The sequence below is a fragment of the Rhipicephalus microplus genome, chromosome 10, assembly GCF_043290135.1.
Source record: "Rhipicephalus microplus isolate Deutch F79 chromosome 10, USDA_Rmic, whole genome shotgun sequence".
In the NCBI taxonomy this organism is placed as follows: domain Eukaryota; kingdom Metazoa; phylum Arthropoda; class Arachnida; order Ixodida; family Ixodidae; genus Rhipicephalus; species Rhipicephalus microplus.
Window position 1 is genome coordinate 78,687,680 of NC_134709.1, and position 26,050 is coordinate 78,713,729.

The 26,050-nt window shown below is 45.2% G+C and overlaps 1 protein-coding gene across 1 annotated transcript; it reads right to left on the reverse strand.

The window, feature by feature from the left end:
- Positions 1-1,533: 1,533 nt before the first annotated feature.
- Positions 1,534-7,251, reverse strand: LOC142774305 (uncharacterized). Its single transcript, XM_075874702.1, has 3 exons — positions 6,793-7,251; positions 5,262-5,469; positions 1,534-2,762 (listed from the first exon to the last, which is right to left on the reverse strand). The coding sequence occupies exons 1-3, from the start codon at positions 7,249-7,251 to the stop codon at positions 2,371-2,373; spliced, it is 1,059 nt and encodes a 352-aa protein (XP_075730817.1). The 3' UTR covers positions 1,534-2,370.
- Between the last annotated feature and the right edge of the window lie 18,799 nt (positions 7,252-26,050).

Here is a 26,050-nt window from a genome sequence, read left to right on the forward strand (position 1 = left end):
TTTGATTTCTAAAAACGAGTCAGTATGCATTTCTCTAAAGTTGCTATGTATTGAAGAAGTCCCTCCAACGACACTTCAAAAACCTGCAACCAATAGAAGTCACTGTCAGGGACAGAAAGTGGTTACGACTACCTTATGTTAATATGATATGTGGGGTTTAACGTCCCAAAACCACCATATGATTATGAGAGACGCTGTAGTGGAAGGCTCTAAAAATTTCGATCACCTACGGTTCTTTAAAGTGCACCCATATCTCGACAGGAGCCTACAGCATTTTCGTCTCCATCGAAAGTGCAGCCCCCGCAGCCAGGATTCGATCCGCGACCTGCGGGGCAGCAGCCGAGTACCTTAGTCACTAGACCACCACGACAGGGCACGACTACCTTATGTTTATTGTGCGTCATGTCTCCTATCTTTCTCTGAGCTCCAGAAATTCCAGAAATATTATCATACATTGTGCAATATAATTCATGAATTGTTGGTGCTGCTGTGTGTAATGGTATGCGTTCAAGCTATTTCATGTTGTCACAGGAATCGTCATTAGTAAAGTTGCAACGTGCACCTCTGAAACTCTTTCTTTGGTAGCCATACAAACTAAAACAAACACAATAGCTCTAGGTCTGTTTGATTTACCTGCACCACTTGAAATCGGTTCACGGCTGTGCATGCAAAGGTCAGAAATTGTGCAGTGCGAGTTCAGCAGTGCTGGCACAGCGCGACACCGGAAACGAATGATGAGTTGCCGACAAGTTGCAGGCTTTATTTCCATTTGCTTAATTCACATCGTTCAGCTAACACTGAACGATGGCGAACTGCACATGAGGACGTGCCTACACGATCCCTACAGGATCACTTCTAAAACATAACATTCTATTAATGAAAATAAAATGTTATACTTTTTGAACTGCCACATAGAAAAAAAGCCTCTCTGTAAGCTGGCTGTGCAATCCAATTTTATTGTGTTAGCTAAAAAAATGCACATATCTTGAAATGGTTGTACACGTTGGGCAGTATTTCATATATAAAAGGTTCGGAAAAAAAAAGAACGAGACTAAGTGTGAACCTTGAAAAGAGTGGAATTCAAAAGCACTGTTTTACTGACATCATACCACACGCACCCTCTATCCATGCGGCCAGTTTGGGCTAAACACCGATCACACCAGTTGCGAGTGCAGTGCCATAAGTGAACACATGCAACTGCGCTCTGAAAAAAAAAGTGTAATGTAAAAACTGTACTGAGGCTCAACATCAAGTTTCTTGTAAAACTTAAAAAATCTTCTATGAAAACATGTCGAATAGTAAGTGAGGATTATAGAGATGAAACATCTCATGCATGTGTTTGAATGGCGTAAGTGACTTTCAGAGGAAAGTAAGTGTGGAAGATGAACATTCTGTGGGCCTAAGGTCAGCGATTACAGATCCAAACATTTCCAATGTTTCCGGGTGATCTGTGGTGACCGGAGATTAAGTGTTCATGCAGTAGTTGCTACAGGAAAAGCTGTTCAATGCATTTTAAAGGAGCAGTGCCACCCAATGTCAAACTTGAAATGCGGCGTTCATTCGATTCTATTCCTATTTTGAACGCAAAGAGCGTCCAAAGGCTCCATGGTGCAATCGAGGCCACGAGACATCGACAGTATTTGGTAGTGTTCAGCAAGCTCGTAGGCCATGCCTCAGGCACTGAGCGACTTCGAGCGAGCAGCGATGACATCATGCCTGGCAACGGCTTCACGTGCTTTGTTTTGCTCTGTCCACAGCGCGTTCGTGTGAGTTCTGCGTTTTTGTGATGCTGCTTCGGGTGATTTATCATGGAGCTGTGAGCGTCGACTTGGTAATTTCAAGCTACGATCTTTGCGAGGTAATAATCACGCAGCGTTCGTATGTCTTACCAGCCAGAGTAGCCCAAACATGCGTTGCCAGCTGCCTCATCACTGCTCAGTCCAGCGTTGTATGCAGAATTACAGCTGAGAAGAGGACAGAACTGAGAATGATTTGCCATGCCACGATTCCATATTCCTCAATTTTTCTATCGTTGCTAGTGAATGTTGGTGATGGAGTTGAGAACAATGGGGGTGGAAAAGGCATGCCCATACATGTGCATGCTGAGCAGAGAAAACGTGGACTGCTGATGGGGAATAGTGAATTTTTCGTTGAAGCGGCGTTCGTTCTAGCGGAGTCTGACTGTACAATATATTGTCATGATAATAGAATGAAAGTCAATTAAGTCCCGGTTATCAACAAGCCAGTTAAAATAGAGCCGAACGTCTTGGTTCTCTTCTACTAGCTGCAAAAAACAAAACTCGGCTACGCACAAATAGCAAACTGTTTTGCACAACACGCAAGGATCCATTGTATGCTCATGTCAGTATGCTATGCTGGCATCTCAAATGGCACAAGGTATTCTCTGAGGGTGGGCGGAGTAACATCAAAATATGTAGACACTTGGCTGCCATACATGCAAGTACGGCAGTTTAAGAACAGTGTTGCAACTTTGTACATCCGACCCACCCTCTGCCGAGTCATCTTCTGGCTTTTATAAAAATCAACGAAGGCAAAGTCTGCAACGACTCTGCCGAAGCCCCACTCAACAGCCTGCCGCACTGAGCTCATGCGCTTATTGAAGTTAACCTCATGGGGACGCAAAGAAGCACCTCCAAAAGGCTTGTAGAGCAGTGGCCTGAGTGGGTAGGCGGGGTCTCCATATATTACATATGTGCGGCCTTGAGTAACTGTCTCCAAGAGGGCAGTTTCCTTTAGGATACCTGCAGAAAAAAAAACTGCTTAACAATACTGAACATTATATGGGATAATCAGTCATGGTATCCTGCTACAGAAACAGCAGACTTGAGTTTGCAGAGAAGAATCAGTGATTCAACAGTGTTATTCAAACTAGTCCCACCAATTTTCGTGTAGTAAAAAGAACTTGCTGAACTGCCAGTTTCAGATTTACTCTGCTAGCTGTGGAACTATCTTTAGACTGTACCAGCTGCTTGACCGCACACCTGTGCTCCATCATGGTGGTGTGTCCAGTTAACGCTTACAGACACAGGACAGTGAAGAGCATGGCAAGGTGAAAAAAAACTGTGACCATGAGACAAAGAGGGAAGCAGCATATACCCTGCCGTGTTCTCAAGATATGACTGAATATGTGAAATTGAAAAGGGTAGAGGGCTGTTGACCTCTAAGTGACTTTTCATGGCAGTTTGACGTTACTGGAAGACAGCAACTAGTCACTTGCTAGCAGCAGATCCGTATTTTTTAAAAAATAAATGTATATAAGGAGAGGTTGATGCCAATGCGTGGCGCCGGCTACTCCTCTTGCACAAAAGTCGACATCGCACATTTAGTTGCAAACACAAGGCTATACAGATAGCCTTGTGCTAAGGCTATACATATAGCCATAGCACAACTTACACGATGAGTGCACATTTTTCAACACTGAGTGTCCACACCACACAGAAATGTGTCTACACTACATAGAAATGTGTCCGCACCACATTGAGTTTGTAAAAACACAAGTAATCACGCCAATTTAAGTGTTCACACAAAAAGTGAAAGTTAATAAAATGTCTAAGTGTTTTCAGCAAGGTTTTTCCAAAAATATCATAGTAAAACACAAAAATACTGTTTGGAGCATATCGCGGTTAACAGTAAAGTACATTTATTTTTCTTTAGTACTTTTGAGCTATTTCTGATTCCTCCAGAAAGTAAACGACTGCACGCGCTGCAGTGGCTTGTAGCTTTGCTTTTGGCCATCATTTGCTGGTAATGCACATTAGCAACAATAAGACAGAAATCTTCCCGTGACCTTGACAATGATTTGGACAATTTAGGTGGCACTCAGAACGTAGAGTTCAGTAACTGCATTGATTAGTTCACATGATGTTCATTGCAGTGAGGCATGCTAATGCTCTGTGATAGAAACTTTCAAATCAAAGAAACTATTTTGGATGTGTTCGCTTACTCCAGTGTGTGGAGAGCGTTAAATACACTGCATACTAATGAAAGCAAAAATGTCTCAAAACATGTTAGTACACTTTTATGCCGCATACCAAGAAATCAAAAAATGTCACTTTCAGGACATCCAAAATTGTCTCACTGCTCCTTTAAGACACCTTGTCAAATGTCAAGGGCAAGAAGTGGTTGGAGCAGAATAAGCCAATAAAAGATGGAAAATTTTGACAGCTTTAAGCCTAGTGAGGAAGTTACATTTCTAGTTGAACATTTGTCTTTGCAAGGTTGGTAATAACTAGGGGCGTGCATAGTGAAATATAGAATTGAACAAATACACATTGAATAGTGATGATACCTAATTCATGCCTAATTGAATAGAGGACTAGTCAAATGGCAGTTGAACAGAAAGGCACCCATTTCGAAGACAATTGTAGAGTGCCACAACACATAATTCCAAGCAAATATCCACACTTTAATGAATTACCATCCCCATAATATTTGACCCCTAAAATATACGATTATGTGAACTGAGTATTTACATACAGCAGAATACAGCCTTTAAAGTATGTTTTTCATTTGTATGATGAACATAGAAGTTACATAAATATTAAAGGAGGTACTGTGCCACCAGCTCTTGAATAACATTTCTTATGATGAATCTAATGGTAATGAATTGAGGTTACACTTTCTTCAGCAACGCTGGAGTTCAAAGCAAAAATTTCTTATTGCGGTGATGACTGAAGTCTTTGTAGTCCCGTAAAAGTGTGAAATTAATGTATCTTCCCAATTCAGTCATTTAAATAAAAGTTTTGGTCTTTTGCTCTTCTAAAGCTTTGTTGCTTTCACATTTTGCCATTGGTTATGTGCAATTATTGTAGTTTGAATAAACTCCAAATATTCATTCAATTAAAACACCAAATCAAAGAAAACACTGTTTACTTCTTCATTTAGAATTCTTAAATAGTCAAACATCTTTATAATAAAAAATAAGGGCAGACACAAATGGACAAACGGGTACATATGTGCCGTCTGAAGTAAAGGTGTCTGTTGGAGCTGGTACATCATAATTTCATGATGAATTGACTTACCAAAACAGAAGTGTTAAGCATCAAGTGGGTACAATTATACGAAGTAGCATGCTTTTGAAATTAGCCTACATGAATTTTCTATCATAGAGGTGCATGCTATCTTGCCAGGACGTGCTAATCTGTTTGAAGCGAAATGTTTCATTAACAACATAGTATTCCGTAGGGCATTTCAGTTAGTCTGGTACCTTTGCAGGAGAAACTGGGGGAAAGTTCACATACCAGCGTCATGACGACGGCCTGGAAATGGGCCATCCAACTGACAGGTTATGCCATTTGCGCACATCAATGTCTGAAACTTCAAAGCATGATAGCGTTTGTGCCCAGAAAAATAGTCTTCTTGTCTAGCTGATGGTCGACAAATTCGTCTCGCTGTTCCGTCAATAAATCCCCAGCAATTCTTCAATGGAGCACCTTTCCTGTGCACAGCCTGAAAAATGAAATCGCAGCTGCAGAAAGCAACACATAGCACGAAGTTCCAAGACCAAAATATAGCACGACGTCCCAAGATCGAAAGAAATATAAGCTAAACTTTTCGCAGTAAACGAAGCTGCTTAAGGTGTAGTAGTAGCTCTGCCTGACTGGACGTGTGTTTGGCACTGACTCGATGTTTAGCATCACTGCAACAGGAATTCAGATCTCTCTCCCACAGAAGAAACATTCAATGACACATACATTAATTTCGCTTATCACATTTTCAATGATAAGTGATTCATGTGAATCTGTCATAATTATTCATTGATAGTAATTACTAACACCTTTTATGCTGGTAGTTGGCATCAGGTACTGCGTCTGTCGAAGTAATGGAGTAAACTGCATGCAAAAGCAGGTTGCTGACACAGAACAGCCAGTTATATAGAGCAATGGTGGTAACCTTGGTAGGCAGGCAGCTCATCGACACAACACTGATATTTTTTCAGTTTGAATGAAACTCGTTTTTCTGTGAACACTGAATAAACAAAGCTGCAAATAAAATTTGAAATTGTCTCGTTGGGCAGAAAAGTCTGAGAAGTATGTCAAATGGCATTGGTACAGCAAGAAAGAAAACTGATCTATAAGGCATTGTTACAGTACAGTTGTAGTGACACTGACTACATCATGAGGTTTTTCTTGGGGCAGTAATGATAATGAGGAGGCAAAATAATGAAGGAGTAGGTGTCTGGTTCACAGAAATAACTGCTTTAGAGTGTTGGGAATAAAGGGGATGTCTCCTGTGCTTTTTTTTTTGAAGCACGCTATAAAATATTAATGGAATCGACAACACATTCACGTATTAAATTGATGCGGCAAATTATTACTTAGAAGATGATGTTGCTACGACATTGGTGGGGTTGAGGGGCGATTTAATGTGCCTGGTGTGCTATGAATATAGAAAGCCAGGGCCTTATGTTCCCTTCATAATGACGAATTAGATTTCATTGATTTAATGTCCCAAAACCACGATATGATTATGAGAGACGCTGTAGTGGAGGGCTCCGGAAATTTCGAACACCTGGGGTTCTTTAACGTGCGCCCAAATTCGAGCACACGGGCCTACAACATTTCCGCCTCCATCGGAAATGCAGCCGCCGCAGCCGGGATTTGATCCCTCGACCTGCGTGCGGGTCAGCAGCCTAGTACCTTAGCCGCTAGACCACCACGACGGGGCACGAATTACATTTAATGACCTCTACCGAAACAAAGAGATGTAGTGCAGCGAAGCATAAACATAGCGTTAAAGGCAGTCATGCAGTGCAACAGCACGCCTTCTTACCTGAGAAAACAGCTCCAGTGATTGCAGATTGAGCCACTTGTGCACTGTAAGGTCCGCAAGGAGGTGCCCGAAGTAGTAATCTATGTGGGCTAACACTTTAGACACCACACTTGATATTACCGAGCTGTGGCGCATAAAGAAGAGCTCCAGCTCACAGAGACGATTCGGGTAGGCTAGACGCCGCAACGTCATGCACAGCGCCTCGCGACCAGACACTCGAACCCATTGAGCGCTCACGACCTCTTCGGGAATCAGCAAGGCTTCCATCAAATCTTCCAGGTCTCCTTTTTGGAACCTGAACGAGCGGTAGAATGTAGTAAAGTCCATTCCGTTCAAATCAAGAAGTCCGTTTATCTGGAGGTCACGGCGCGGTGCAGTTCGGAGCAAATACATATTTTCGATTTCGTTCCATCGTAAAGTTCGCAGGAGCAGTTGGTCGTGAAATACGCTGTACGGCATCGTTGATACAGACACGACAACAGCAAATCACCGACACTTCAACGGGATCAATGGATCGCTGCGACCGATGCCACAAAAGAGCACACGAAAAGTAGGCATGAGTCGCATGACGCTTGTGTCAGCAACTCATGATGCCGATTCTGATGCCGATCACCGTGATGCTGATGTTTTCTTCATAGTTAGGTTTAAATCATAACGCAACAAAAGAAAACAAACATAAAGTCCCGTTTTATAACGAAAAAGTTTATTGGCATTGTCCAATGTTTTTTTTATTTTCAAACTTAGTCAGTAATTGCGAAAACTTTCTACTTTGCGCATACGCACATGCGGCGGCCACAGCCGCGAAAGCGTCGCGGGCGTTTTTTGGGCGTATTTCGGGCGGCACGGGCTAAAAGTGCAAAAGGCTCGTTTCAACGCTATCCGGCTTTACGCCCTCCGGCAACCCGGTATACGCAAAAACGTACCGGAGTGCCGGACAGACTAAACTCCTCTATTGACTTTCGCGCGTTCAGTGCACCGTGACTTGTTGTTCGTCTACGAAATAAAATAGTTTACGCTTTCTGATTTATTCGCTTTCAAGCGCCCATTCAATATTGATTGTTTCTTTTTGTACAGCAGCACGCGTTCCACTGGCGTCGTACTCATTATTTTCAACCGAAGTCTATTGCGCTTCTGTCATATTTCCTTCGATGCCTTCGGATGCCTCTTGGCGTTCGTTACCTATACCATTTGTCAGCGTGTATGCCCCAGCGCTGTCCGTGAACTATAATGCGTTCTTCCAATATCTTGATGCGTGCTTTTTAAATTCACAACATGTGGTACTCCTAGGGGACTTCATTTGTGTCTTAGACGTACAAGAAGACGTTCAAGCTCCGGGTCGTGGCCGGTAAAACTCGAACGCCAGACAACTCCAACGTCCACTGCAGCAACTGGCATTGAGTGACATCCATAAAAGTGTACTTCGTAGCAATTTTGTCTAGGCATGGCGCCGAGCAGTGTCGAGCAGCAGAATTGATCGCGTGCATGCATCCGCCGGTCTCATTACCAACGTTCACAACACTAGCGTAAAGTCATTGCCAACGACAGCAGTGTAAATTAGCGACCACCGCCCGGTTATGCTCTCTCTGCGCCTGCCAGTGGGGATGCCAACGATTCACAGACCATGGCCTCTCGTTTGCCGCGTCTCCAGGACTCTCAGTCTACAAAAAATTGTCCTGAGCATTACAGGTATCACTCATTGGGGCGGATATAGCTGATTGGGATTGCCTCAAAGAACAGTGGCGCTATCATTGCGATGCGTCGGGCAGGAAACTTCGCACCGGTATGTCCAAAGATGCTTCATTGTTAATCCGAAAAATACGCATTGGCCACCTTAATCCCAGGCGTTCCCCCATTATGCGTGCATGGCAAGAGGAGCTCGTAGAACGGTAACAACGTACTATGCGCGCTTCTTGGCTATTGGCTTTTGCTTGGTGCTTTAGGCGTGCACCGTGTGCGCAACCTGAGGTGCTAGGGTATGAACGCAGAGCTCTGATTCGTCCAACAGGCTCTCGTGCCCACTCGCTGCACTCTACCGCGCCTGCTGCAGCGAGTACGCGTGACTTTCAGGTATTTAGTCAACACTTTCAGTCAATGGCTCAATCTGTTTCTTTTAACAGTTACCCAGGATTAGTTTCTTCGCAGCAACTGCTAAAAGAGTTACCACGTTATTCCAATTGTTGCTTGACGTTCTACTATCACTACCATCTAATGACGAAATAAGGGGCGCATTAGACGCCATGAAAAAGGGTTTGGCGCCAGGGCCTGACAGACCCCTGCAAAGTTTTATGTACAGTTCTGGCCTATCATTGGTCCAATTATGTCACGCGTGGTTCGCAAGTGTTTCCGAGATGTTACCTTTCCAACCTCTTTTCACGGAGGCCGTATAACATTGCTTCCCAAGAAAGACTCTATGTCCACGCGACCAGCGGATTGGTGCCCTATTACCCTGCTTATAGTTGATTACAAGCTCTTGGCCAAAATGTTGCTGCGCCGAATCAGTCCATCTCTTGCAACATTAATGGCTAACCACCAAGTCTGTTCTGTTCAGGGCCAAGAAATACACACCCATATGTGGCTAATGCGTGACATCATTCAGTAGACCACTAGTAGATGTGCGCGGGGACTGTTTGTTTCCTTATATCAGAAGAAAACTTTTGATTTAATCGAGCATGGCTACTTACTAAATGTTATGCATGCATTTGGGTTCCCGGATAAATTCATTGACCTCATTCACGCGTACACTAATTCAGAAAGTACCGTTACATAAATTCCCGAGAGAGTCACCCATTGAAGGAAACGCGTGGGGTCCGTCAAGGGTGTTCTCTCTCCTTAGTGCTATACATCTTTGCATTAGAACCCTTCTTAAGGGCCGTTGAATGTACCCCGCCGATTCAAGGCTTACCCCTACCTGGTAAATCTTAAGTAAAGGTCACTGCATGGGCAGATGGCATTACGCTATATGTACATAATGAACAATTATTGTAGCATGTAACAGGACGACGACGAAGTGATTCTCTCACAGAACGCTTGTGCCCGTGTCTCAGTGTTTTCAATTTGTTTTCCTGAAAATCCTGGGAGCTGCCGCTCCCTCCTTTGCGGTGATGCTTCAGGACACACCTGAGAATGTTCCAGGCGTGCAACCATCGCGCCGGACTTCGTCGTCCAGGAAGCGTAGCAATGCGTCGAGCGACACCGACAGTGAGGCAACCGATTTGTATCCGGACGGCTTTGAGTCATCGGATGATGACTTCACGGTCGTCATGAATCGATCTACAAAACGAAGACTGCTGCGGACGGCATCGTCGGCAAGTGTTTCCACCGTTAAGACTGCACCACAGCGGTGGCCACACACCATGCTGTTTATGCCCGAAGACCCTGCATCTAACTTGCGACTCCTCAACAGGCAAGTTCTTTCTGTGCTTCTCGAGGAAACCGCGCCGAATGAGATCAAAGACGTGAGGATCAATGCACGAAAAAATGTCCTTGCTGTAGACGATATGCACCGTAGCGCATAACGGCGCAAAGCCTTCGGCGTAGCGCAAAGCCTTCGGCACATAACAGAATTCGGCAACGTGAAAGTTCAGCCAATGGTCGCTACAGGTTGTAATGGCACTGTAGGCGTCATTTATAATGTGGATCTTTCTATCTCAGCTAATGACCTGCCAATACTAATAAAGCCAGCGACTGAAGGCACCCGCATCACGCACATTACCAGACTCTGCAACTCACGCTGCTTGAGCCTTGTGTTCGGGGGAGACAGCCTTCCCTCGTATGTCAAAGTTGGCCATGTTCGCCACTCAGTGCGTCCTTACATACCGAAGCCACTGCAATGCTACAAGTGCTTCAAGATGGGACATGTAAAAGGTGTCTGTGAGAACAAAGTTGTGTGTCCGCGGTGCGCTGAGTCTCACTCAAAAGACGCCTGCAGTACCACCATGCTACGATGTCTAAACTGCCACGGCGCTCAAGAGGCCTCTTCCAAAGATTGCCCGCGGGTTCGAAACGAGCACGCGGTACTCAGGCGTATGGTGCGGGACAATTCAACGCACAAGGAAGCTGCCGCTACACTACGCCGACGACGGCGTCGTGGGCAAAAACCATCACAGAAAAACGCCTCTACTGATAGCGAGATGTCATCCTCTATCAAAGAGGCTGACCCACAAACACCGAGCTCACTGAAGACGGAGACTGCCAAACAGAAGAAAGCGACAGCAGTCGCACCTTCCGAACAGTGGCCCTCTCTTCCACGATGTCAACCTACTTCGGAGCTGCATCAAATCCCGCCGCCCTCGACGACCCCTCAAACCAGTGATGCGATGAATGAAGATCAAGTGATAAGCTTGCTGCAATCGCTTATGAGCACCATGCGTGTCCTACTGAGTAATATGAAGACTTCGGCTGCGCAGACCGCACTGCATGTGCTGGACACCCGGAGTCCGGTGCTTGCAGCTCTAAGGTAAAACCATGGCCAGCGAGGCACCATCGTTTCGAGCGGAAGTCAAGAATGCGTCTTTTTTTCAGTGGAACGCCAGAGGACTGAAGTCGCGCATGTCTGACTTTAGACAATTTGTATTTGTGAACCGCTTCCCCATTATTGCGAGTTGTGAACCCAACCTGTGTGCTTCAATCAAGCTGTCAGGATATGAGTGCTTTATGTCCTCCACTCACAGAGACTGCAGCAAAGTTATTGTATTCATGCACCATGACCTCACTTACGTTCACCACAGAGTCTCGCCTGATGAAGGGAATCAGTATGTGTGCCTTACTGTGAAGAAGGATAAGAATGCTTTCACGATTATCGGAGCTTACTTATCTCCATCAAGCCGCCTTGACTGGTAGCGCTTACGCGGTATTTTTACATCGACTCCAAGGCCATGGGTGATCACTGGCGACTTCAATGCCCACGATTTCCTATGGGGAAGCTCCAGGGACAACTCTAGAGGAAGAAAATTGGTGTCCTTAGCCTCGGAGTACGAACTCTGCGTTTGTAACAATAGAAGCCCTACATATTTACGCGGATCAGCCTATAGCAGCTGCCTGGACCTTACATTGGTTTCTCGCTCACTTCCCAGAAAAGTGCACTGGTTTTCGGATCTGGAAACGCGGGGCAGCAACCATATACCAACTGACCTGTGTATAGAAGGTTTCACCAGCTCCAAGTCCTCAAGAGGCCTCAAGTACACCGATTGGCCGAAATTCAAAATGTTAATGGAAGACTGCTGTACCGACGGCTCATCATATAACCTAGAGGACTCGATAAAGGATGTCCTGCAAAATACCACGCATACACAATTGACTAGTCACAAGCGCACCGATTTCGACATCGAGCTTGAGAAACTTCGCGCAATACGCCGTCATGCAGAACGAAGGTACCGACAGACAAAGTGCATGGATGATTTGAGGCTGGCTAGACGCATTCAAAAGAAAATGCAGCGGCACATGGATAAACTGGCTAGGCGACATTGCACATCCTTTTGCGAGTCGTTGGATCCACGAAAGCCCCTATCACTGATATGGCGAACTGTCCGGGGTCTTAGCACAACCTTGGGTCAGCGACACCCGTTTACATCTCTGGCACTTCACCTTCGATGCAGAGAGATTGACGTCGCAGAATCTTTCTGTAGAAGAATTGCTGGTGATTCCAATTTCACAGTATCAAGAACGGGAACATTTGACAACCCACCGTCCTCACGTGATCCCCGTATGGAATGCCAGTTTTCTATGGATGAGCTAGAGGCGGCACTGGCTCTGTGCAGACTTTCTTCAGCACCCGGTCCTGACGGCATTACCTATCGTGCCCTTTGTAATCTTGGAGTCGAAGCTCGGAAGGCACTCTTACGCCTATACAACGACTCCTGGAAGACTGGTACGGTTCCCCAGGCATGGAAGTCAAGTCGCCTCATTCCACTTCTAAAGGCTGGTAAATCTCCTTTGGATATTGCCTCATACCGTCCTATCGCACTGGCCAGTTGTGTGGAAAAAACGATGGAACGAATGATTCTAACACGAATGGAGTGGTATTTAGAGCACTACAAAATCTATCCAGTATCCATGACCGGATTCAGGCGCGGCCATTCGTCAATCGACAACGTTGTTGATCTGGTGACATATGTTCAACACCAGAAAGCCTGTAAGAGACTGTGCGCCGCCCTGTTTCTGGACGTTAAGGGGGCTTACAACAATGTCACCCATGAAGCCATCCTTAGTGCTTTGGAAACAGTAGGTCTTGGTGGCAAGATATATATGTGGGTGTACAGCTACTTACAGCTGAGATCATTTTACGTGACGACAGCGAATGGCCCAACACCTGATTATTACAGCAGCCGAGGAGTTCCTCAGGGAGGAGTGCTAAGCCCTACCCTTTTCAACCTAACTCTCAATGGTCTAGTCGAGCAGCTACCTAGCACTGTAGAACTTTCTGTCTATGCTGATGACATCTGCATTTGGACATCAGGTGTCAAAAGGCCTCAGCTTCGCGCCCGCCTTCAGAAGGCTGCTACAACGACGTCATGCTATCTTCGTAAAGAAGGCCTCGAGGTGTCCTGCGGAAAATGTGCAGTGGTAGCGTTCACGCGGAAACCAATGTCTGCTTACAGTATATCGATTAATGAAGAATACATATCGTTCAGCAGAAGCCACAGGTTCTTGGGAGTCATAATAGATAGAAACCTGTCGTGGACTCCACACGTGAACTATGTGAAGAAGCGGCTGATCGCAACATGCCACATGTTCAAATCCCTTGCAGGAAAGAATTGGGGAGTGCCCATACCATCCATGCTAGAACTGTACAGAGTGCTGTTTATCGGATTCTTACGGTACAGCTTACCTGCAATATCTAACACCGGCAAGACCAAGCTGCGCGCAATTCAGAGCATTCAAGCCCAAGCACTTAGGATATGCCTTGGAGTACCCCGCAGTGCTTCAACGGCTGAAACCATTGCCATCGCTTAAGATCTCTCGATAAATACGCATATTATTACCAAGACAATGCGCGTGCACCTCAGGCATTATGCCAGGCCCCTTCTCACCACCTGGCGAGCCTAGCTGCTGAAAGGCCCCGCATGACATACGGCACTATTGTCTCCAAGCATCGTTCATCTTTTGCCGAGACATACGCACCTGCATCAAAGCCACTGCTTCCTCCTTGGAGTTTGAGCCGGCCGCGAGTTCACTTAATGATTCCAGGAATGAGGAGAAAATCGGACTTACCGAAAGATGCCCTGAAGCAACTGAGTCTATTCCTACTGGAAGAAAACTACAGTAACCTCGTGCACATTTACACGGATGGCTCTATTACGCCGTCTAGTTCAGGTGGAGCAGTGGTTATATTATCACAAGGGGTAACTCGGTGTTTTAAGACCTCACATGTGACAACTTCAACGACGGCAGAACTCGAGGCTCTGCGCATTGCACTGGACCTCATCAATTCAGAAGAAAGACCAGGTAAATTGGCTGTGTTTTCTGACTCAAAACCAGCGTTACAGTGCCTGATATCAGTTCTCCGACGCGGATGCCACGACCAGTTGACCTACCAAACCGTGAAACTTCACCACCTGTTAATACAAAAAGGCCATGACATCGTCTTTCAGTGGTTACCTGGGCATAGTGGTATAGGCGGCAATGATTCTGCAGATCATGCTGCTCGCACATCACATAAAGAAGCGAACAGCATTCCGATACCGCTTTCAAGAGCGGATGCGGTGAGGCAGATTCGTCAACTGGCCCGCAGTCTCACACTGACTGAGTGGAACACACCAAGCATACGACGTACACGACTGCACGAACTCGACCCTTCACTACAACTCCGGCCTCCACCCGGCCTACATTGACGTGAAGCTTCGCTTCTCTATCGCCTTTGGCTGGTAGTTGCTTTCACGAAAGCTTATACCACGTTAATCAGAATTACTGACTGTGCGGCGTGCGATGTTTGCGGCACCGACGAAAATATCGAACACCTGCTGTTTCATTGTCCTCGATTTGCCTCAGATAGACAAGTACTTGCCAACGCAATGCGGCGACTGGATGATCGGTCTCTTTCTGTGCAGGTGCTATTACAGCAACGTACACATGACTCGACAGCCCACAAGGCAGTGAAAGCCCTGCTGTGTTTCCTAAGAAAGACAGGCTTGTGTGAACACCTCTGACATGCGGTAGAGTTCTACACGCTGCAGTGAAATTACTGTCAGTCTCTCCCCACCCCCTTTTTCCCCTCTCTTCCTTCTTTCTCGTCTTTCTTGTCCCATTCCTTAATCCCCCGTGTAGGGTAGCCAACCGGATGTCTTTCTGGTTAACCTCCCTGCCTTCTCCCTTTTTGTTGCCTCCTCCCCTCCTGTTGTAGCATGCTCTGGGTACTTTTTATGATTTAGGCATTATCTCTGGTGCAAGGTAAAACTTTTCAAAAGCCAGTATTTTTTTATTGGCAACTCCAGTGGTCATATCAGCATCACGTCACCCCTTTACAGTGGTCCCCTAACATTGCAATACTGGGAGTGATTTTCACTGCATTTGGTGTACAGGACAGCATCTGCTGATACGTTGTACAAACTCTTGAAAGTCATATAAGATCAGCCAGGCACTTCGAATTACCCTTCTTGGTACGCCAATGCTTATCTTAAACGGTGTACTTCGAAAAATATTGGTACCTTTTCCATTCTGTTATGTCGCCGCTTCGATTCGGCAGGAAAGTGCAAAGCTGCTTCAGTTCATTTTTTTGGTCTGGTGGCACAGAATCATTATCTCGTCCGGCGCCAGCTCAACCACGAGATCAAGGCGGTTTTGCAGTTCCTGATGTTTCCGTCGTGGCTTCTACCATGTGTTTCCGCACTCCATTGCGAATACTGAGCAATGATGGCACGCCCGCTCAGACATTGCCTTGCTACTATTTGTGGCCATCAATTTGTGTCTTCCTGCCGGCTAGCGAAATTAACCAAGGTCCTGAATCAACTGAATTATCATCTTTGTATCTAGCCCTTCTGGCATTTCCCCAATGGTTGGAGACTACGTGCCCAGAGATAGAGGTGGCTGAAGTTTAAGTGGTGGACACAATGGCCTCTCTACTACGGCCCTCGGTGCCCCAGCATCGTCAATCTATTATGAACCGCCCTTGGAAACAAATACCTACAGCAGTGTGGCCAGGACATCTTCGGGACTTTATCTGGCAGTTGCGCTGGGTCTTGCTCCTCTCTCGAGATTGGTTGCAGTAATGGCAGGCGGTTCGCACTACCACTTGCCCCAATGGCGTCATGGTCGAGACCAATCAACGTGCGACAATTGAATATGTCCCGCCTTTTTTGGCGCGCGGTGCATGCTGATTTTTGAGGACAAGGTGTGCGAGCATTCGTGACCAACGGCCAATTCCCACGCGGGCACTTCTCGGCTCTTTTAATATTTGCGGGGCTGTTCAGCCTTTGGCAAAAGTGATGCGAGGCCGTGACTGCGAACTGCCTTGGGCGTCCTTTGTGGCAGATAGTGGGTCAAATGAGACGAGATATTATTGCGTTCCTCTCTGAGGAGCTTTTCTTTCTCGGAGAGCACGAGTTTCTACGGAGTTGGTCGTCCCTTTCGTCAATGTTAATCACGAAAGGGTAAAACTGATTGTTCGACCGACGTGGTGCTAAGCAGCACTCGTTGTGTAGTTATTCATAATTTCGTTTGCAACCAATTGTTTCATTGCATCTATTGCATCGTTATACCCTTGTATCAAGATGTTGCATTGAGATTTTGTGTACTTGTATGCCAATAGTGTCATGTGTATAACATTGATGTCTTCATTGCAACGTCGTGATGTTTGTCGTGGCACATAGATGTGCCGAAGTGTATGTTGCCTATTTCTGGAACGCTATGATACTTTTGTTTTCTGTACATAGCGTAAACCATTTTTTATAAACACATATAACAGCCCGGGAGCTGCTAGGCTGGTAATTTACACTCTTGCTCCAGAGTTTTACCTGTAATCGGGACGGCTCACTGCTCTCCCATAGTTGAGTGCAAAATACTCGAAATCGTTGAACACTTTTCCTAAATACACTGCTTGCATTGTACATACGCTTGAATACCATTGTATATCCTTTTGTGTATGCAAGGTATGTAAGATGAGGCCTGGAAATGAAATAGTCTCAAATCAGTTCGTGGGACGGTTTTATGCTCTCCCATGGTAGAGTACCAAGTACTCAAAATCGTAAACCAATTTAGCGGCGAAGCCCTTGAAGGCGTGGGTCGTGCATCCACGATGTATTGGCCTCGAGGCATACTGTGGCGCCGCCTACATGATGACGTCACTCATAAGATGCCGGGTTGTGCTGTCTGCTATAACACCGCATTTCCCACGCTTTTGCTGTAGATACCGTGCATGCTTCCCTTTGTTTTGAAGCTCAGTGCTTCAAGAAGCGGTAAGACCTAATAATACGTGCAAGCAAACTACAAATTGGTGCCCCCAGGGGCACTCTCGTGTATAATTTCCATCGTAAACTCGCGACTAACAACCGGTGCCGCCAAGAGGGACGATGCAAGCGAGGCGAGCGCACGCATGCTATCTGTGACGTCTAAACGATCACAGTGCTGGCCTCTCTAGTGGAGTCCCTCACGGCCAATGTAGTAGTAATAGTCGTCGTCGAAGTAGTAGGTAGCCACATCTCGTTTAGTCGTTGGAATGATTGCTGGATCGCGGTACTTGTATTTTATAAGTATATGATTAAAAGATGCAAGGTGGCGGTACTCGAAATGTTCACTAGACGGACGGACGCACGGATTGGCAGACAGAGAAGCAGCCGCACAAATGGAAGGTCGCGCAGGCGGACGGACAAGCAGATACTAGTACAGACGCACGGACAGATGGATGGACACGCAGACGAATGGATTGACGCAGGGACAGATGTACAGACAAACGAACGGAAGCAAGCACGAATGAATGGCATCGCCCGACTCATCATCGTGGATATGCTATAATTTTTTATTTGCTTCTGGAATGTTCTCAGCCCTTTGAATTTTTTTCTAAAGCATTCTGTGCACAAAGTATTTTACATTTACAACAAATTACACAATATGTAGGAAGCGCTTTAAACTTTTACCAACGCTCCGTTCTTGTCGAATGCATCTTAAAATGTAAATAACTGCCAAATAGACGACGCTCAGCTCAATTTTACTCTTTTATACGCGTCGTTTTGGGTGCAGAGAAGAGTGAAAATTAGCAATACCTGAATCACAAAACACTGATTGTGGAAGATTTTTTTTCTCAATGTTTTCTTCTCTTTTAGTTTTTGTCGGAAGGGGGATCCACTCATACGGCTTTTTCACTGAATGTCATGCCGTACTGTACGCATGAATGTATCGAAAAGCGAACTTTTTTGCGCGTCATTCCTGACGAACGCGCACAAAGGATATACGCTCCCTTCACGTAGTTTTACATTAAGCGAAACTACCGCGCTTCAATATATCGACCATTCAAAACTACCGGATGTGCTCGAGTTTTTGAATAGCCATTGTGAACGGATCGTTCCCGCTTGTCACGAACTGAACCCCTCCTCGCATCGTGAGCGCCAGCCATGATAATCACCCACTCATTTGCGAATTGGGCGATCAACGGGACATTCTGCGTTCCCTGCCTCGCTATTTTTTAGGGCCGCGGGCATCCAACGCCGTCTGTGCACGCGCCTAAGAGCTGATTAGTGTAAGTGTTATGTTTATTTTTAAAAAAATTGTACACAAAGATTATTCGTTCTAATAATTTGCAATTTTCATATTGTGCAAAACTTTCGTATACTGGTATAGCGTGACGTGAGTAAGCGTAGTGTTTTCGATTTAAATAAGTCCACCATTATAGTGGTTGTAAAATGGGGATTGGCGGCATTGTGCTATTAAAAACACTATTGAATGCACTAATCGAATGACTTTGCTTACAGTGCCCTAAAGTATAGTTTCTTGTCCTTGTCTTGGTTTTGTAGAGCCTGCTCTGGTTAAGCACTCTCTCATTCCTCATTTCATTTCTCCTTCCTCGCTAGCGCATTAAAAAAGAAAAAAAAACACCAGTATGCCGAAATGGGTAAGCTTCAGAACTTGCGATTCTTACTTCCCCTCTCTTTTTTTTTGGGGGGGGGGCATCTGCGTTCGCAAGTCAGAAATACTGAAAGGTCAAAGCTGTCGGCTTCCTTCTGCAGAAGTAGCGTTGTTCGAGCTGTTGAGTGCGATTGTAGTTGGCAGCTTTTCGACAAGGGTCTAACAGAGTGCACTAAAACTGGATAGCGTGGCCTAACAGTCAATGCAAGCTCAGACGCTGCTGAAACAAAGAATGTGAAGCGACATAGTTTACCCAGAGCACGTAAACAAAGAAAATCGACAATGCTTTGTTGGCAACGAATTGTCATCGAGGGTTCTTCTTCATGCTGCCATCTTCACAAAATCATTGTCACTACGTGGTGACCGACGCTATCTTGCTGCTGTCGGTACACACGCCTGCGTACAAATTCAACACTGCATATCACCAGCGAATGCAACCAGGTTAAAGCGAGCGAAGGCAAACAAATCCAATGTTGAAGGCGTGCAAAACTATTGAGTGCACTCTAAAAACTAAGCTAACTACATTGAATTACTATTTTTTAGATCGCTTACATTTGAACAAGTCTTAAGGACTTCACTTCATTCCCACCTCAAGTCATTGGAAACGTTATCGTTTGGAATCCTTCCATGTGCGAGCTTTACCGATATAGGTTGAGCGTGTGCAAGCATGTGCAGACATATCGATTAATTAGTGCATGCAATGGTCGAAACTATTTAGCCACCTAATAAAGCTCATCCTTTTGTGGGGCACATTCTGTCCGTTCAGAAGACACCGAGGTACTACGCTAAAGCAGCTTAGAATGCTCGATGTCTTTATAGCAACTTTTTGTCCGAAACACATTAGTTTTTCAACAAAATTACTGATACATTGAAGTGGTTCATATTTGAAATTTAACTAATTATTTATAGTAATCAAGAGGATAAGCACCCTCGCATGTCTGAAACATAAGTATGATCACAATAATGTTGAAAAGACGGCGAAAAGGAAAGAAAGAGAGAACAGGCTAGCCCAAATAAAGTTTCGCTTGCTTTGTCACTGAATGAACGTGGAATCAAAGGACGTACCCGGACAGCCACAATCACGGCCTTACCAAGGGCTGTTGCAAGGCTCGGACGACTTGGAGACGAGGTCACGTACGTATACCTGGGAGTCTCTCTGCATTAGGGCTGCGTCTATGACGGGATCGTTTGCCTTCCTGGAAAGCGGCCAATGTTCACTTTGGCTCAAGTTACTACACAATATGTACAGTGTCAATGTTTATGAAAGGAAACGCAGGAGCTCGTGGCCTGCGTACTCCAGCGGCTGCTGGCCGCGCGTTAAAGGAGCGAGAGCAACCACTTCAGTCTCTTATTGCGTCATCTCGGGGCGAGCGTCTTGTGTCAGCACTCGTCTTGTGTCTTCCTATTTCTGTCTTCGTTTTTCACGCTGTTTACCACGAGCAAAACAAACATTCATTACGGAGATAGAACCAGCGGCAAGATTGCGACCCCCTCCCCTTTCAAGGCGATTACCGCCATTGTGTAATCGCCTTAAAGGGAGAGGGGTTTGCAATCTTGCCGCTGGTTTCATATAAGCAATAAATGGTTGTTTTGCTCACCGCCAGATGACGTGGAAAGAGACTGTGGTTCCACTCGTTCCCATTTGAACGCCCTGCCAGCAGCCGCCGGAGCACTCAGGCCACGCGCTCCAGCGTTCCCTTTCATAAAAAAATGACACTGTACTTTTCAAAGGCAAAAAAAAAAGATTGCTAACCTTTTGTGTTGTGGGATTTTGTTCAACACTCGAGCGCTGCATGGGCGCTGCTGTTTGCAATGATCGTTGTTGTCAAGCTCATGTACGTGCACTTGCCCAAGAACAGAAGATAGTGCTTGAAGACAGAGATATTGTATCACAATGTATCTTATCGTCACGGGGTCACGACGTCGACGAAGGGGGCTGATTGTAGTTTGAAGATCAAACTGTTTATCCGGCTGAACTTCTGGCGGGCCACTGAGAAGTCAGATTACAGCGATACACACTGGTACTGAGAGCGGAGAACTGAGAGTCATCCATCGATCAACTGAGAAGCGGTGAAGCACGTCGGCATTTATACATGTACCGTCGAATATTCCAGCGTTATTGCTGGCTGACACGTTAATTCCAGAATAATCTATAATATTTGCGTTGCACGCGTAATCCTAAGAAAATTATCTACTACAGTCCCAAAGCTTCTGGAACACTGCAGGCGCGATTTTCGCTGATTATTACTTATAGTATGTAACGAGCGATAACAGAACTTGAGCAAGGAATATGGCAATGTCCTGAAAAACAAAAATACGAATATAACATTGATAAAATTTCAGTGCCTTCGAATACCGCTAGTCAACAAAAAAATGAAACCTTTTCAGAATGCGAGTGTAGTGTGTTATGTTGAGCATTCATTCCTACGATAAGGTCAATGAAGGCGGTTCTCCCGTATTTCACTTTGCTTTAGGATCGTGACGAATACCTGACTTCGAAGTAACGAGTTCAGTCCATAAGTGATACACGTCTTTTGTTGATCAAGAAATGCTCAGTGTTAGCAATCAGTGCCGGTGATCGCATAATCTTCCACGTATCCTGTCGAAAATGCTTCTTTAAACACCGCACGCTAACAGGGAGGTGATGTTTTCAACTAATGCAATGAACGATGTGAAAGAGACGAAGCTGTATCCGGAGCTTTCAAACGCTTGCGAGGGACCTAAGCCCAAGCCACTCCTGCTCTTCTCCTTCATGCGATTGCAAAAGGAACGGCTCGCACAGCTAACGAAGCAGCTAAATACAACACACACACGACATTTTGCAGCGTCGGTTCGGGGCAATTTCCTTGTGCAGCCCAGTAAGCAGAACGTGCTCGCCATTTTTCTAACAGACCCTCCAACCGTCATTGCATACAGAAACTGGTGTACGTGTGTCAGCAGAGTGGCGAAAATCGACAACGACGTCAATCTTGGCAAGATGTCCAGTGTCTAGCATAGAAACTAACATAAGCAGTTTCTATGCGTATTTGCGTACATTTAAAGGTAGCTCATTCTTTCTAGTTTTGTGGCAAGAAAAGCAAAAATCACATATTTTGATAGGAGTATTCATTGATCCTTTCTTGGGGTGACTCAAATATCTATTCCTTTTTTTTTTTCATAACTTCCAAGCTCGTCTATCGAATACATATTATGAAACGAGCCTTTGGCGTGCAAAGAATTGAAGGTACCATTGTTCAGAAACATTGGCAATTTTCCTATAGTTCCACTTCAGGTATCAAAGTTTTCATGTATAGGCACACCATCCAGCCCGATTGGCGAACACTGCCACTCTGACGGCAATAGGGCTTCTCGAGGACACCAGAACATAATATTGCGTTTGGTGATAGGTTGGCTGATCTCGCAGGTAATACTTAACATTCGTGTGGTACATAAAACATTCTGGAGAGACTAGGGGAAAGTGCAGAATAAATATGTTCTACGGAGAAGAAAGCCTGGAGCTTTACTTTTGATTTTGAGTCGCCAAAGGAGAATGCATCATGATGACGGTGTGACTTTTCATACCATGGGGCGATCAGGTGTTTCTTGGGGTAATTCATGAACAGGACACGATAAACTGCTGTTTGTGTATGCTTTTGCGCGACCAGTGGAGAACATTTCTTCTTCATTCTGTATTCGATTTCTCCCTCCAGAACGTGACCTGGTGCAAAAAGTTATTACATATAGAAGTATGGTGAACTCTGTACGCACGAAATGTGGATCTGAAAACTATATAAAAGACGGTAAAAGAGAGGCATAACCACACACAGCTTATCGGGCAAATAGTTGAGCTCCCGTGAGCTGTCGCATCACGAATGAAACTGAACCCATTACCTTCGGAGCTTCCGCTAGGTAAGCGTGCCTTCGAATGCGAAATTGGTTGATAGGCACCGACGTCGACGCAGTATTGCACACACGGCGACGTTCGAAAGTCGCGAACCGCACCACGTGCGTGTTAGCAATTCATATGAGTTTCGAAGTCTCCCCAGTCAACCATTGACACGCAGCGCTCATAACGAAGCCGTCCTCGCCGTTCAGGGGAGCCTCCTGTCTTAATACTTGAGAAAAACGCATCTCACAGAGGGAATTCTGACGACAGTGGGACCTAAATGACACCTCACCCATGCTCCTTTTGTAAGGGCATAGCCTTAAGTGTTAGATTGAAGGGCTCACTGAGCGAATTGTGGTAGCCTACTGCCATGGTACGAGAACACCAGTGACCCACACCACCAATAATGTTACGCTGTAACTTCTTCGTGTGACGCTATTATCGTGACACAGATCGCATTCATACAACTTGTTGACTGTTGCGTGAATTTCTAGATGCTACGCATTTCATATTGTTCAAAGTGCAGAAACTAATACGCAAAACAGAGCTAAGTGCTTGCAGCCTGCTTTTATGTTCTCACCTTGAAGACCTACAAAGTGCTCCCTGTACCAAACAGATGCCTAGCTATATGATGAAGGAATTCTTTTTTACCGAAATAGCGTTTAAAAGCTTCTTCCGTAGAAATTGCGGTGTGATCATAGTTGCATTGTTGGTTCCGAGAGAAGAAGTAGCGTTGCCTGTGAACGAGAAATGAAGACACTTGCAAATGAATAAATAACACAAATTTACACTTGGTGTGACGATCTGACCCAGGTCTTGTGCGTTGCAAGTAGGTCTCCTACGACAGTCCTACGTCATAGCTTTAGACTGCATCGAAACAGTAAGACACTACATGAATATCATGCATTGGGATTAGTCACTTGAAAGCATGTATTGTTGCGTGATACAAAAGGGTAGAATATATATATATATATATATATATATATATATATATATATATATATATACATGTATAGTTTTTTAAGGTACAGAGGTTTTCTTGATGTAACCAGTACAAAGCATTCACGCCTAATTAATAAGCATTATGAACAACAACAACGTTAACAAAGTGCGTAGCTCTACAGATGCGCGGGACACTTTGCGGATGTGTAATTGGTAATACACCGATGTGCAAAACAAAACGCACAGCATATCAACGGCATGAATGATGACAAGTTGGGCGAAGCACGGACCAATGAACGAACGCACGGGCGGACGGGTGGACAGGCAGACGAATGAACAGACGGACGTGTGAACAAATGGACGCACGGATGCACAAAGAGACGAACGCTCGGATGGACGGAGGGGCGGGCGCAAGGACGGACGCATGGGCGGACCTCTGAAAAGTGCGCCAACGCTAGTGATCGAGAAGTTGTTGCACGCGCAGTTTGATTACGGTGTCGCGTAAGCGAAAGTGAAGCTCAAGCTTCATTCGTGCTGTGTTTGAAAACGATAGCCTTTAAAGAGATACTTCAAAGCAAAAGTTTTGCTCTGTCTGTCGGTCGGTTGATTTGTGAGGTGACTGAAAAGGCTAAAAAGTTAAACCACTTCCTCAACGCCCAGCAATCTTGATTGGTTTCTGCGTTCTCACTTGTGTGCATTGTCGATTGGAAAGCAAACATTGCGCATATATGAGGCACAATATCAAAAAGTCAATATTTTGTCGTGTCTTTCGTTGTATTAGAAAAATTATACGTAAGTAATTCCAAGGAGCATAGCATTTATTACGCTGCACTAACAATGCTATATTTTTCGTCTTATGCGACTTTTAAAGGAAAAAGGAGAGAAAAGTGAGCCCCGTAATTGTCGGCGTCAGAATGCGACACCTCAACAGTAGCTCACAAGGGATGGGAGTAAGAAGGGATTAAAAGAATAGGATTAAAAGGTATATATAGAGAGAGGAAGGAGAGAGCGAGACGAAGGGACAGCGAGCGACGGAAGTAACGAGGAGATAGGAAAGAAGGACATGGTCGCAGGAGTCCGAGGACGAGGCGCCATTCGGCGAGAGCTGTTGTCGGCGTGGGGAGATGGCGTAGGGGGAGCCCAGTCAGCCAGAGCTGCGCTGTCGTCGGATATAGCGGGGGCACGACTTGTCGGCATGAAATGCAGTGAGCGAGTCCGACAATGCAATGTTACGCACGAAATGGCGGGTCTTTCCTTCTCTTTGTAAGACGTTACGGGCTGCCACCTAGCAGTGGCTTTGCATTCTACAATTCACGGCCTCCGAAATGGCGCGCGCATGCCACGGGCTCGTTTAACGGAAGTGATCTTTTCGTTTTCCAAAATTAGTGCCAGATGGCAGTAATGTTTCACACAGCGCCTGCAGAGTCCGCTTCACCAATTTTTCTCGCGCAGAACATCAAATAAACGCCCTATTCACTCTCGTCAGACGAAAAATGCATCTTTTTGACGATGTTTGCCCTGAAACACGTACATGTGGGGCAATTTTTTTTATTGTTTCGTAGAACATCACACTCAGCTTTCCCAATTCTTTCTTGCTTTTTCTTTTTTTGATTTCATTTTAGTATGGCTTAAATCAATGAAAGAAAGTTAGCCCAGGTGGTAGGCTTCGCACAATGTGCCCCAATTTTCGGGTGTTCCCGCTTACTGTTGAGGACGCCTGAACAAAGTTATGTCTATTTTTTTATGTCCAGGGGTTCATTTTCTAACTCCTTGGGTGTTATTACATGTGTTTATTGAGAAATTAGCACCCTCTTCAGGTACCAATTGCTCTATGTCAGATTTATGCAAAGCGATAACAACTTCATGTGGGACGAATGACGTTTTGCCAGTTTCATGCCATGGCTACAGTAGAGCAGTAAAACAGCAAGTGGACGAATGTACTAGAGGGTTGTCCTAAAAATCTAGGTCTCATTTCAAGATTCATTTTCGACATTAAAATTTTGCGTCATTATCCCATTAAAATCCAGTTTTATTTCATATATCATCCCCCGGTAGTGTTCGAACCCGTTTGACAGAGACAAGTACTGCCATCGCTGCTGCGAGGAAGACGAGGAAGCCTACGCAACCACGATACAAGATTGACTACAAAGAGAGTTTTGCTTTGAAAGCGATTGTCGTTTACCCGACTATTCCGTTCACACAATCTTTACATCTTTCAGTAAGTCTTCCAGTCCCAATACACTGGAAATAATAATAGTCATCCTAGATATTTGCTTGTTTAATATACTGTCCAGCCAACAAGCAGCAACATATCAGAAGGGGGCTTCTGAATCCATGCAATACGACAAGCACACAATGAAAACCAATCGGTCTCAGTGCATCTAGAAAGTTCTAACTAAT